This window comes from Gekko japonicus, unplaced genomic scaffold (genome assembly GCF_001447785.1).
Source record: "Gekko japonicus isolate JY-2015 unplaced genomic scaffold, Gekko_japonicus_V1.1 scaffold4882, whole genome shotgun sequence".
Lineage (NCBI taxonomy): Eukaryota > Metazoa > Chordata > Lepidosauria > Squamata > Gekkonidae > Gekko > Gekko japonicus.
Genome location: NW_015168809.1, coordinates 14868 through 28228, shown reverse-complemented (window position 1 = coordinate 28228; position 13361 = coordinate 14868). Strand labels below are relative to the sequence as shown.

At 49.3% G+C, this 13361-nt stretch overlaps 1 protein-coding gene across 1 annotated transcript in view; it reads right to left on the bottom strand.

Moving 5' to 3' along the window:
- DLEC1 (deleted in lung and esophageal cancer 1) overlaps nt 1-13361 on the bottom strand; it is a gene marked incomplete at both ends in the record, with an annotated part of 64595 nt that overhangs the window by 38219 nt on the left and 13015 nt on the right. Inside the window, 5 exon segments of the mRNA XM_015415719.1 lie at nt 4109-4301; nt 5814-5976; nt 9078-9168; nt 9581-9673; nt 11552-11688. Coding sequence (XP_015271205.1) covers nt 4109-4301; nt 5814-5976; nt 9078-9168; nt 9581-9673; nt 11552-11688 — 677 coding nt within the window.

Genomic DNA, 13361 nt, shown 5'->3' with positions numbered 1-13361 from the left:
GTCACGAAATACCAAAAGAAAAATGGTTAAAGATGTGGAAGTTACTCAAAGTTATGAGGGCAACTAGCTTCAAAGAAAATGTGTTTAAAATGTATCATAGATGGTATTGGCCACCAGAAAAAATAGCTAAATGTTATACCAACTGCTCCAACACTTGCTGGAAATGTAAAACAAGTGTTGGAACCTTTTATCACATGTGGTGGCGGTGTCCAAAAATTCAAAAATACTGGATATCCATACAGAAAATGATACAAGAAATATGTAAAATGAAGTTAGACCTGGTGCCGGAAATATTTTTACTTAACTTACTTCCGGATGGCATAAATTATAATGACAAATATGTCATATTATACATAATAATGGCAGCAAGGATCTTATGGGCAAAGTATTGGAAACAAGAGATTACCCCAAAACGAGAAGAAGTGATTAAAAAGCTGATGGAAATAGCGGAAATAGACAAGTTAAATTTAATGTTACAAGGGAAACATGAAGAATTGTTTGAGCAGAGATGGGCGGGATTGTATACATGGTTGAAAAATGTATAAATGACTCGTAGGTGTATGTATATTTGAGAACTTTGTTTTATAAAAATCAATAAATAAAACTTAAAAAAAAAAGAAATAGCTATAAAACATTCTGTATCTCCGGAATCACAATGTTGAATTGAGAGAACATCAAGGATTTTGACACTGATAAGTTGTAAGACCATTCTTACAGTTGCTGGGGCAAGGGTAACCTAAAGACCATAGTTTAGATATTTTGCTTTGCTAATTTGAATTGAACGCTAGTACCTGCCTGTCAGCTAGTTGCCATTGAAGTCTGTGGATAGAAACCCCCCCCCCCTCTCCTCTGGCATCTGCGCATGCCTCCTGTGTGTTCTGTGTGTATCCCTGTGTCATGCATTCCATTCTATGAACGCTAGTGTACGCTTATCTGCAAGATTAACAGGTGGGGGAGAAGGAGCCGCTTAGCTTAGACTATAATGAGCTGGATCGTGTGAAGCTTCAATTGTTTATCTTTATAGAAACGTTGCTTCTCAGGCTTTTGAGCGCGAATACGAAAGTCTGCCCGCGCGGCGGGAACCAAGCCTATTGGTTATTGTCTGTTTGAATGTCTTTCATTATCCCCTGTTCAGCCCGTCCCAGGTATTCTTAACAGTGAACTTGTTCCTGCTCTAACATGGCTTTAATAAAATGCTACTTTGTTTAAACGTGTATTGGACTTATAGCAGTGAGGGATCGGACACTGCCTTTAGTTTGCCTTCAGAAACATCTAAAATAATCTGAACAAGAAGGGGGTATAAATTCTTCCTTTTCTAAAAAGGTAAGGATTGGAAACCACTTTGCATTGAATCCCGTGCCCTGGTGCCCAGAAGCAGCTTTGTTGCGTTTTTCCATGATGCTTTCCATTACATATTGGTCCCAGAATTTCTGGCACCAGATCTGAATGGTTGGTGGGTTAGGGTCTTTCCATTTTGAAGCTATAGAAGTCCTTACCGCGTAAAGCATTGTTTTGAGTATACGTTTGTGGTGGTGTTGGTCAATGATATCTGGCCAAATATCTAGCATTAGACTTTCAGGAGTCTGTGTTAACTCTAGATTGAGAATTTGCTTTATTTTTTGCAGGACTTCCGTCCAAAAAGGTTTAATTTTGCGGTCCTCTCTTGATACCATGAGGCAGATGGGCCTCTCGCCATCCGCCTCCATCCTTTAGCTAGTAAGTTAGTACTTTATCGTGTCCCTACTCTTTCCTATCCAAAAGTGTACTTCTCCAATAAAGGGAGGAGTCTTTCTCTTCTAAACTTGCAGCGTGGCTCTGTGTAGCTTTGTAAGCTGAGTACCCTGGTAAAGTGACGCTCCTGCGTTTGTCGCTTTATTTAAGCGCTCTGCTAACTCACAGTGACTGGACTAGCAATACAATACAACACAACGCCTTTATCGGCATATAAAACAATAAATAAATTACTTCATCAGGTATCGTTACACGTGCCTTCTTAAAACACGTCAATATTAAAAAACGACTCCTTGCTGTCAATATCTTGGTCAAAAATTCAGCAATCTGGGCAGTAATTTCAGGTGACTCATCAGCTAAAAGGTACCTAATTACATTGTCGGAATTAATCCTAGCCAGTATGGGCTTAAGGAGCTGCGGTGGCTCAAGTGGTTAAGACGCTGAACTGCAGGCTGTGGAAGGTCAGTAGTTCAGCAGTTCGAGACCCGAGTTGCTCCCGTCCCTAGTTCCAGCTCCTGCCAACCTGGCAGTTTGAAAGCAAGACATTGCAAGTAGAGAAATAGGTACCACTTCAGTGGGAAGGTAACAGCGTTCTGTGAGCCTTGGTGTTTAGTCATGCCGGCCATATGACCACGGAAACGTCTTCGGACAGCGCTGGCTCTTCGGCTTTGAAACGGAGATGAGCTCCGCAACCCTAGAGTCGGATTCGACTGGCTTTCGAGCAAGGGAAACCTTTACCTTTACTTTACATGGGGAAGAAAAATAACTCTTTCTAGTCAGTTCATTGCTGAAATTGAGAACATCCTGCACGGGGTTGCCCTAGATAAACGCTCTTCTTGGGGTGAAGTGGCTTATCTCTGCATCTGAGAGATATTTCACATGTTACACCGAGGCAAACCTAGGTTCACTGCTGAATGAACGCGCAGCACAAGAGATGCAGCCAGCCAGTCACACACAGCTCCTTGGAAAAGGGCACCTATGGGATATTAGAGTTATGCTAAACTTCATTCCCTGCCATTTTGTGGTTGGCTCCGCCTCTGGTGGTGGCCATTTTGTGGTTGGCTCCGCCTCCAGCGGCAGCTGTTTGATGGCCGGCTTTGCCTGCTGCAGCAGCCGTTTGGTCGCTGGCTCTCCTTGTTGAGGCAGCAATTTGGTGGGTGCACCCCACCACCGTGTCGTTCCAAAGGTGCCTGCAGGGGTGAAAAGGCTGGGGACCCCCCCACACTCCAGAAGAAAAGCTTCTTCTATTGGAAGATGGCTCCCATTGCCAGAGGAAGGCTCTGCACTTGAAGAAGACGATTTCCCACTCCTCCACGTGCATCTGCTGGTGTGACCTTGGGTCAGTCACAAATTCTTTAAGAGCCGTTCTCTCAAGAGCAGTCCTCGAAAGAGCTCTCTCAGCCCCACCTACCAAAGGAGTCTCAGAGTAGCTTACAATCTCCTTTCCCTTCCTCTCCCTGCAACAGATACCCGGTGAGGTTGGTGAGGCTCAGAGAGCTCTTTTGAGGACTGCTCAAGTGAACAGCTCTGAGGGAACTTGTGACTGACCTAAGGTCACACCAGCAGCTGCATGTAGAGGAGTTGGGGAATCACACCCGGTTCTCCCAGGTCAGAGTCCGAGCTCCTGACCACTAAACCACACTGGCTCTCTTGCATGGTAAGATATCATCTCCTGGGGGGAGGGGCAAAAAAAGGAAAAGCTTGACAAGATCCCGGCAAGCCATAACACGTATATTTTGATTGGTGGGTCCCAGGATGCATTGATTGTAGCAGCCAATAAGATTACTTCGTGTTGAGACCTTCAATCTTTCCCAGCATCAGGGTCTTCTCCAGGGAGTGCTCCCTTCTCATTTGGTGGCCAAAGTATTTGAGCTTCAGTTTCATTATCTGGCCTTCCAGGGAACAGTCAGGGTTGATTTCTTTTAGGATTGACTGATTCGATCTCCTTGCGGTCCAAGGGACTCTCAAGAGTCTTCTCCATCACCATAGTTCAAAAGAATCGATTCTTCGGTGCTCGGCCTTCTTTACATACGAATACCCTATATCCTATTATGCCCAGGGGCAGCCGTCATTCTTAACAGTGCCTATGTTAATGCATCTATAGCTCTTCGATAAAGTATTACCTTTCCTGAAAGCGTGTACTAGGTTGTTTGTTGTGGGTTCTGACACGTGTAAAGTTTTACTAAACATCACCTTGAGCGTACTGTGGAACGGAGTCAAACAAAAGTTTTAAACAGGATAAACAGCTGCGTTTGCTTTTTGAGTCCCAGTCAAAGGAAGTTAATCCTAAAAGCTACACGGCATGGATGTCACTTATTTTTCTTTAAAAAAAAATACTAGGAACATGCTGGGAGTCAAGGACAGACACTGGCTGTACCTTTTGGGGAAAGTAACGGAGAGTAAATGTGTGATCGGCGTGAGGCTGCAGGACTCCCATGGCGGGAGTGACAGAGAACGCCAGGTCTGTCTCCAAGTTGTATTTGATCTTTGTAAGGTCCAGATCTCCTTCCAACACGACGGGCTGCAGGTTAGGCTTTATGATCTGCCAGAAAAACGGAAGGTCCACATGGCTGGAGAAGGAAGAGGAGAAGGAAAAAGAGCTGAGGGAGAACTTTTTGGCCCGGACCTGGATGGCCCAGGCTAGCCTGATATTGTCAGATCTCAGAAGCAGCAGGGGTCATTTCCTGCGGGAGCACATAGTAAGGAGCCCAGGGGGCGGGCACAGGCAACAAGCCCCACCCCCCTGCTCCCAGCAGCCCTCAGTTGGGCCACGAGGAGCAAGAAGCAGCCAGGTAAGTTGCAGAGCCCCAACCTTCCCGGCCCGCCTTCAGGTACAAGCTCTCCCTCCTCTGCGAGGGCAGATCTGCACGTTCCCCCCCCCCCATAGCTAGCAATCCAAAACAGTCCAGTGGCACCTTTAAGACCAAGTTTTATTCAGGTACAAGCTCTCCCTCCTCTGTCAGGACAGATCTGCACGTCCCCCCCCCCAATAGCTAGCAATCCAAAACAGTCCAGTGGAGCCTGAGCGGTGGGTGTTGCCTTCTGACACACTTTCGGTGATGTCAGGGGGTGTGGCATATGCAAATGAGTTATGCTAAAGAGTTATGCTAATGAGCTCCTGCACCTCTTTTCCTATGAAATGACCCCTGCTAAGCAGGATCATCCCTGGTTAGTGCTTGGATGGGAGACCACCAAGGAAATTCAAGGGTTGCTACGCAGAGGCAGGCAAGGGCCAACCACTCCTGCTTGTCTCTTGCCTTGACATGGACGGCCCAGGCTAGCCCAGTCTCATCAGATCTCAGAAGCTAAGCAGGGTCGGCCCTGGTGAGTGCTTGCTACGCAGAGGCAGGCCATGGCCAACCGCCTCTGTTCGTCTCTTGCCTTGAACACCCTGGAGGGTTTCTGTACATTGGCTGTGACTTGGCAGCACTTTCCACCATAAAGAGAGTTGTTTAAGTCTGTAGTTTATGAAACTGGGCATGGTCTCCAAAACGGCTGCTCTGTCCTGAGCACTGAGAGAACATTGTGTTCTAAGCAGCCCACGTTCTGTGAACCAGAGGGCAGACAAGAACCTACCATGCCTTTGGCACGGCCCACTGGTGGCCGGATTCAAATGTTTCCCGCCCGAGGCACGCACAATTGGAGTCCTACGTACAGGGGTCGTTTCGTAGAAAAAGAGCTAGGGGAACTCATTAGCATAACTCATTAGAATATGCCACACCCCCTGACATCACCGGAAGTGTGTCATAAGGCCACACACCCCGCCCCCAATGGTCCCGGCCGCCGTCGGCGGCCTTGCAGCTCCACTGCCGAGCCCCATGCATGAGGGGCCCGGCGGTGGACCTGCAAGGCCGGCGGGAGTGCAAGGAAGCCCCGCGAAGGCCCTCCCTGGCCCCAGGCAGGCAAGGGTGGGGAGAGGCGGGGAGGAAGCAACTTACCCTCCCTCTTCTCCTGCCTCCTCCTGGCTGAATGAGGGTCGGAAGCAGGGGGCGGGGCTTCGTCATGTGCCCCACCCCCCGTACCTCACTTGGGGGAACTGCGATCCCCTGCGATCCCCCCCGAAATGACCTCTGCCTACGTACGTCACATTTCTTATCACCAGCGTTTTCTCTGACATGGAATAGGGGTTCAGAGGATCGAAGCGTACAAAGTGCTGCGACGTCACGTCCACGAGCTCTCCGGGGGTAACGGTGCCTTCTCCGCCGGAGACGGATAAGAGCTTCAGACATACCAGCTGCCCAAGTCCTAGAAACAAGGCAAAGCACGTTTACGGTTAAAGACGTCCATGGACTTCTGCTGGTTTGGGGTTGTCATGATCTGGGCTGTGTAAGCACGGCCTAGCAGTCCTAGGAAGCCTGTGTAGCAGTAGGTGAGGCTGGGTCTACAACTCCCAGAAGCTCCTGGGAGGTTTTGGAGCCAAAATGGACCAATAGGAAAAGAGGAGGGCTGGGAATAAAAATTTTGGAGCAGCAGGAAGAGCTGTTCTTTCTTCCAGAGGGCAGAGCCAGAAGGAAGGCTGCTGCAGGGGAGAGACCCTCATCCTGGGGGAAGGGTGAGTAGTGTAAGGCCACTTGAGATAGTGAGCTAGGGAAAGTATATGTTTAGACGCGTTAGGGCATTTGATTTCTTTTATTTTCACTCACTTACTGTTATTATTCTGCACCTTGTTTGTTTGACCTCCTATAAAATAAGCTGTTTTCCTTGTTGTTTACCTATTATTCGACCAAATAAACGAGGTCTGAAGGTCTTGGGAGGGTGCTCTGGGCCTTCTCAAGGGATGCTAAATCCAGAGTGGTGGCAGCGTCAGGTGACACCCCACCTGAGCCGTGACAGGGGTGAAGGCAGGGGATGCCTTAGACGGAACCAGATTGTTGGTATTGCGTACTCTGACTGGTGGCAGCTTTTCGAGGTCTCAGGCACAGATCTTTCCCAGGTCTGGTCCCCAAGGTCCTTTCAACAGGACATAGCAGTTCAGGTGGGATTGTCTACCCTTGTCTAAACCTGCATATGGAATATGGTGTTTGTTTATCACTGGAAGGAAGCTGAACATAAGAACATAAGAACATAAGAGACGCCAATGTTGGATCAGGCCAAAGGCCCATCCAGTCCAACACTCTGTGTCACACAGTGGCCAGAAATACCAGTGCCATCAGGAGGTCCAGCAGTGGGGCCAAGACATTAGAAGCCCTCCCACTGTTGACCCCCCCCCAAGCATTTTTTTAAGTATTTTTTTGTTAAGAAAAAAAAAGAAGACTGGGGGGGGGGCATGATGCAGACTTGCAGAATTATGCACGGCTTGGAGGCATTGCTGGAAATCCCATAATGCAGGAACTCGGGGCCACCTGACAAAGCCCAAGCCATGCATAATTCTGCAAGTCTGCATCAGACGTTTCAGGATGGACGAAAGGAACGAGGAGGAGGAGGAGGAAGAGACTGGATTTATACCCCGTCCTTCACTACCCGAAGGAGTCTCCGAGTGGCTTCCAATTGCCTTTCCTTCCTCTTCTCAGAACAGGCACCTTGTGAGGCAGGTGGGGCTGAGAGAGTCCAGAGAGAGAAACTGTGACTGGCCCAAGGTCACCCAGCAGGCCTCATGTGTCTCAAACCGGCTTACAATCGCCTTCCCTTCTTCTCTCCACAAATTACTGTGAGGCAGGTGGGGCTGAGAGAGTTCTGAGAGAGAAACTGTGACTGGCCCAAGGTCACCCAGCAGGCCTCATGTGTCTCAAACTGGCTTACAATCGCCTTCCCTTCCTCTCCCCACAACAGGCACCTTGTGAGGCAGGTGGGGCTGAGAGAGTCCTGAGAGAACTGTGACCGATACCAAGGTCACCCAGCTGGCTTCATGTGGAGGAGGAGCGGAGAAATCAAACCCAGTTCTCCACATTAGCGTCCACTGCTCTTCACCATGATGGCTCTTATAGGCCCTGCATAGTTTTTGCTTCCCCTTCAGAATCCACTGAGCTTGCCATTAAAAGCCCTGTTTCACCCCTAGTTTTGACAATAATAGTGTCTGGGGTGTGTGTGTGTTGTTCAATTCACCTTCTTTCAGTGCATACCTGTGACAGGGGTCATTTCCTGCAGGAAATGTGGAGGAGGAGCGGAGAAATCAAACCCAGTTCTCCACATTAGCGTCCACTGCTCTTCACCATGATGGCTCTTATAGGCCCTGCATAGTTTTTGCTTCCCCTTCAGAATCCACTGAGCTTGCCATTAAAAGCCCTGTTTCACCCCTAGTTTTGACAATAATAGTGTCTGGGGTGTGTGTGTGTTGTTCAATTCACCTTCTTTCAGTGCATACCTGTGCACAGGGGTCATTTCCTGCAGGAGCGCACAGGAGCGGAGCTCCGGCAGTAAAGAGCCCAGGGGGCGGGCACATGACACAAGCCCCGTCCCCTGCTCCCAGCAGCCCTCAGCCAGAGCAAGAAGCAGCCAGGGAAGCTGCAGAGCCCCTTCAGGTACAAGCTCTCCCTCCTCTGCGAGGACAGATCTGCACGTGTTCCCCCCCCCCCCATAGCTAGCAATCCAAAACAGTCCAGTGGCGCCTAAGTGGTGGGTGTTGCCTTCTGACACACTTCCGGTGATGTCAGGGGGTGTGGCATATGCAAATAAGTCATGCTAATGATTTATACTACTGAGCTCCTGCACCTCTTTTTCTATGAAATGACCCCTGCCTGTGCATATCCAGGAGCATATGTGAATGCTGGATTCACTGTTAGATTCTGAGGGGGATTTTGTACAGAATACAGAGGTGCGATGCTCTCTCCATGGATGGGTGGAAAGTGACGTCGCATCACAGCCAACTTGTGGCGACCCTGCAGGGTTTTCGAGGCAAGAGGTGTTCCGAGAGAGAAACTGTGACTGGCCCAAGGTCACCCAGCAGGCCTCATCTGTCTCAAACCGGCTTATAATCGCCTTCCCTTCCTCTCCCCACAACAGGGAACCTTGTGAGGCAGGTGGGGCTGAGAGAGTCCTGAGAGAACTGTGACCGATACCAAGGTCACCCAGCTGGCTTCATGTGGAGGAGGAGTGGGGCCTCTGCGTCATGACCCTGGACTTCCTTGGAGGTCTCCCATCCAAATACTAACCGGGGCCGCCCCTGCTTAGCTTCCGAGACCTGACGAGATCGGGCCAGCCTGGGCTATCCGGGTCAGGTTACCTACATGAGTCTGGAGAACAGAGAGGCTGACACGTGGATGGGCTTACTGGCGAGACTCCTCTGGGCAAAGGCCGTTGAGGTACTTGGCCTGCTTGACCAGCGATTCCCAACTCCGCAGTGGACAAGGCAGTCAGGCAACATCCCGGCCCTTTGACGTTTACACTCGGAAAAGATTTTAATGGCAGACCTGACACGGTGATTTCGTTGATCTGGCAGTTGTCACAGACGATGGTGTACGTCACCGATGCCACTCCAGGGAAACTGGGAAAGAACGCCGTCTGGAAGAGAAGTTTCTGCATCGTGACAACAGAAGGGCTCAGAGAGTCTTCCTAGCCTGCAGAAATTATTTTTCTTAACGGTTTAAAGATCACACCTTTCTCCAAGGAATCCTGGGAACCGCAGTTTGCTGGAGGTGCCAGGGAATTCACCGCCTGTGATATCTAGGATTCACACCCTCACAAGGACTTTCCTCAATTATTTCAGGGAAAGGCCGTGCCTGCATGACCCTCTCCCCTGTCCCTGCACACAAGATCTGTTATGACAGCCGGCCTGAGGAGTCCTTATGTGGAGATTAACCTCCATGAGAAGCAGGGCCTTTTCAGTGACAGCCCCCCAAATTCTGCAATGCCCTCCCATTGGAAATTGACACCATTGCCCATAGGAAATTGTTCTGCTGGACAAATGACTAACCTCAATTACTATAGAATGGCCTGGAAACAGCTCAAAAATAGCAGGTTGGATCCCAAATGGTTCTTGCTCCACAAAACCAAACGTGGCAACAGCCTTTGCAAAAGAAAGGGGGAAAGGGAATCACCATTTAATTAATTAATTAAGAACCTAAGAAAAGCCCTGCTGGATCAGACTAATTGTCCATCTAGTCCATCATCCTGCCTCACACAGTGGACAACCAGTTCCTCTGGAGGGCCAACAACAGGGCACAGAGGCCGAGGCCTTCCCCTGATAAGAAAAGAAGAAGAGCCCTGCTGGATCAGACCAGTGGTCCGTCAAGTCCAGCATCCTGTCTCACACCGTGGCCAACCAGTTTCTCTGGGGGGCCAACAACAGGGCATAGAGGCCGAGGCCTTCCCCTGATAAGAACATCAGAAGAGCCCTGCTGGATCAGACCCAGTGGTCCACCTAGTCCTGCATCCCATCTCACACAGTGGCCAACGAGTTCCTGTGGATGGCCAACAACAGGGCATAGAGGCCGAGGCCTTCCCCTGATGTTGCCTCCTGTCTCTGCGATTCAGAGGCTTAGTGCCTCTGAATGTGGAGGCTCCCCTCAGCCACCATGACTAGTAGCCACTGATAGGCTTATCCTTCAATTTAATTAATTAAAATAATTTCCTCATGGTTTAAGGTGATGAGAGTCTGGTTATTAAAATGCTGTGGTCAACATCAATCACACAATTCCATGAAAGCAAATTATGCTGCCCCCGTCTGACCATTTATCCAGAGAATTGGCCTGCCGAGACTTTGGCACTGGCTAACAGCATCAGAAGAAGAAGAGATTGGATTTAGGCCCCGCCCTTCACTACCCAAAGGTGTCTCAGAGTGGCTTACAAACTCCTTTCCCTTCCCCTCCCCACAACAGACACCCTGTGAGGTGGGTGGAGCTGAGAGAGCTCTCTCGTGGACTGCGCCTGAGAAGAAGAGAAGAGATTGGATTTATACCCCGCCCTTCACTACCCAAAGGTGTCTCAGAGCGGCTTACAAACTCCTTTCCCTTCCCCTCCCCACAACAGACACCCTGTGAGGTAGGTGGGCCTGAGAGAAACAGCTCTTTTTCAAGAACAGCTCTTATCAGAGCTATGGCTTGCCCAAGGTCAACCAGCCAGGTGCAAGTGGAGGAGTGGGGAATCAAACCCGGTTCTCCCAGATTAGAGTCCGCACACTTAACCAATACACCAAACTGGCTCTTTCACAAATTCCACAAATTACCATTAGACAAGCTGTTAAACCTCTTAAAACCTGGGTGCCATTAAGTGCAGCAGAGTGGGAAATGGGGCCCTATCTGAGTCCCTAAGCTTTTTTTGAGGCCCCAGAGCCAGGTGTGACTTTTCCCGTTTCTAGCACTAGCAGCCCTCTGAAGTAGGCCAGGACTCCAGCGAGGACATCGGGCCAAAAAACTCTGCCAACCTCTGCACAGATTCCATTTGAGACATGAGCTGTGCCTAGATTACTGTGGAAATCAGGCTCCACTTTTCAGCCGTACAACTGAGGAAGAATGCTTTGAGACATCTGGCATACCTAGGAAGGACGTTTTGGCTGCAGATTTATCTTTGGGACATCCTCTGCCTTCTTTGTGGACTTTGAGTTTAGGACACTGTTATACTGAAAGGGTATAGAGGAGTCGCCTGTTGGAGTCTTTCTTCACGATTGAACTGTTACACCAAATTTTGTCTTCTATTCTTTGAAATGGCTACTAGTGTTTTGGAATGGTGGCCACTAATTCTACTCTATTAATTGTTACACTGTGATTATGTTGCAACAGACTATTGTCTAATGGTAATTTGTGGGATTTGTGAACGCTTTGACGGTCCGCCCTTGCGTTCTTTACCTCTGTACATTTCATACGCTTGGGGTCCCTCTTGTTTGGTTTATCAAACACCCTCCCAAGAGAGAGTGCCCTGGTTCTCCGACCCTTACTTACTTACTTACCCGGAACTGAGGAGGGGGCCACATCCCCTTGGGCATGATGCAAAACTTCCCGCTGCTGCACCCTTCGTTTTTGCACAGGAACTCCGAGAACTTGATTCCGCCCACCAGGCAGGCTCCGCAGTCTAAGACCGGAGGCACTGCAATGACAACCGCCAAAAAAGGGAACGCCCAATCTCGTCGGCTCTCGGAAGCTCAGCAGGGCTGACTCTGGCAAGTAATTGGAAGGGAGGCCTCCAAGGAATACCAGGGCCGGGACGCAGAGGCAGGCGATATCAAGCCACCTCTCTGAAACGTCCCAACCAGTGTTCCCTCTAAGCTGAGTTAGTGTGAGCTAGCTCACAGTTTTTTAGCCTCCAGCTCACACATTTATGCCTTAGCTCAGGAAGGAGGGCTCCAGAGCAAAACTAATTTATGCAGCAGCCAAATTATTTGCTCACAGCTTTAATGCCAGTAGCTCACAAAGTAGAATTTTTGCTCACAAGACTCCGCAGCTTAGAGGGAACATTGGTCCCAACTGGGCAGAAGGTAAATGAGGAAAATACATAAATTAATTAGAAGAGAAGAAGAGATTGGATTTATACTCCGCCGCTCACTACCCGCAGGAGTCTCGGGGCGGTTTACAATCTCCTTTCCCCTCCTCTCCCCACTACAGGCACCCTGTGAGGTGGGTGTGGCTGAGAGAGCTCTGACAGTAACTGCTCTTTTTCAATGACAGCTCTTGTCAGAACTATGGCTTGCCCAAGGTCACATCAGCAGGTGCAAGTGGAAGAGTGGGGAATCAAACCTGGTTCTCCCAGATTAGAGTCTGCGCACTTAACCACTACACCAAACTGGAAGTGACTTCCAGGCACACAAACACATACATACATACACACAAAATACCCACACACACCAAAAAATCATAAGGGAACAAAGGCTAGCAGCACAACAGCACAGGTGCTCCTGTGCCTCTCCAGCTCCCTGCAAACGTCTTACTTAACAGAGACAGTCTTCAGATGTGGAACGGGCATTGTTCATTCCTCGGCCAGCTGGCCTACCTGCTTGCATGAATACATGCGGCTGCCTCCCACTGAATCAGACCCTGGGTCCATCAAGGTCAGTACGGTCTGCTCTGGCCAAACTTGCTTAACGTAAGAGCCGCATAGAAGAAACGTCAGATGTTCGAGAGCCGCAAGACATGAACAGATATTACACATGTTTTTATTGAGAAATAGGCAAATTTCCTTTTTATTAACATTAACATTAAATAAGACTGCCAGAAATAAAAACAAAAAGGGTAAAAACAGGTGTTGATAATGATATTTAAAGAGACAAATGCTTTCTCCAAGCCAGCCCAGTGGGGGGCTTTTGAGAATGCATTTAAAGTTGCTTTCTTTCTCTGCCCCCCCCCACCTCAAGCCTACCCATGGAGGGGAACACTGGCTGGGAAGGGAAGACTGTCCCCCCCTTCACTTCCCTAGCCACCATGCTGGGAGCAGCACAACATATGTGAAAGAGCCACATGTGGCTCCCAAGCTGCAGTTTGGCCACCCCTGTTCTATGCTATTTGAAAGCTGGCTGTTGAAGGAACAGACACCCAGACAGGGATAGCCAGCTTCCTAACCCGTTAGAAATAATGAGGTGCCAACATTCTGATGCAGAATCCAACACTGGTCTTATTTTTGCAGGCATCTCCGATGAACACTCAGGAGTATGGTGACTATGGGGAACCTCCACATTCAAAGACACTAAACCTCTGAATCCCAGATCCAAGAGGCAACACCAGGGGGAGGCCTCGGCCTCTCTGCCCTGTTGTTGGCCCTCCAGAGGA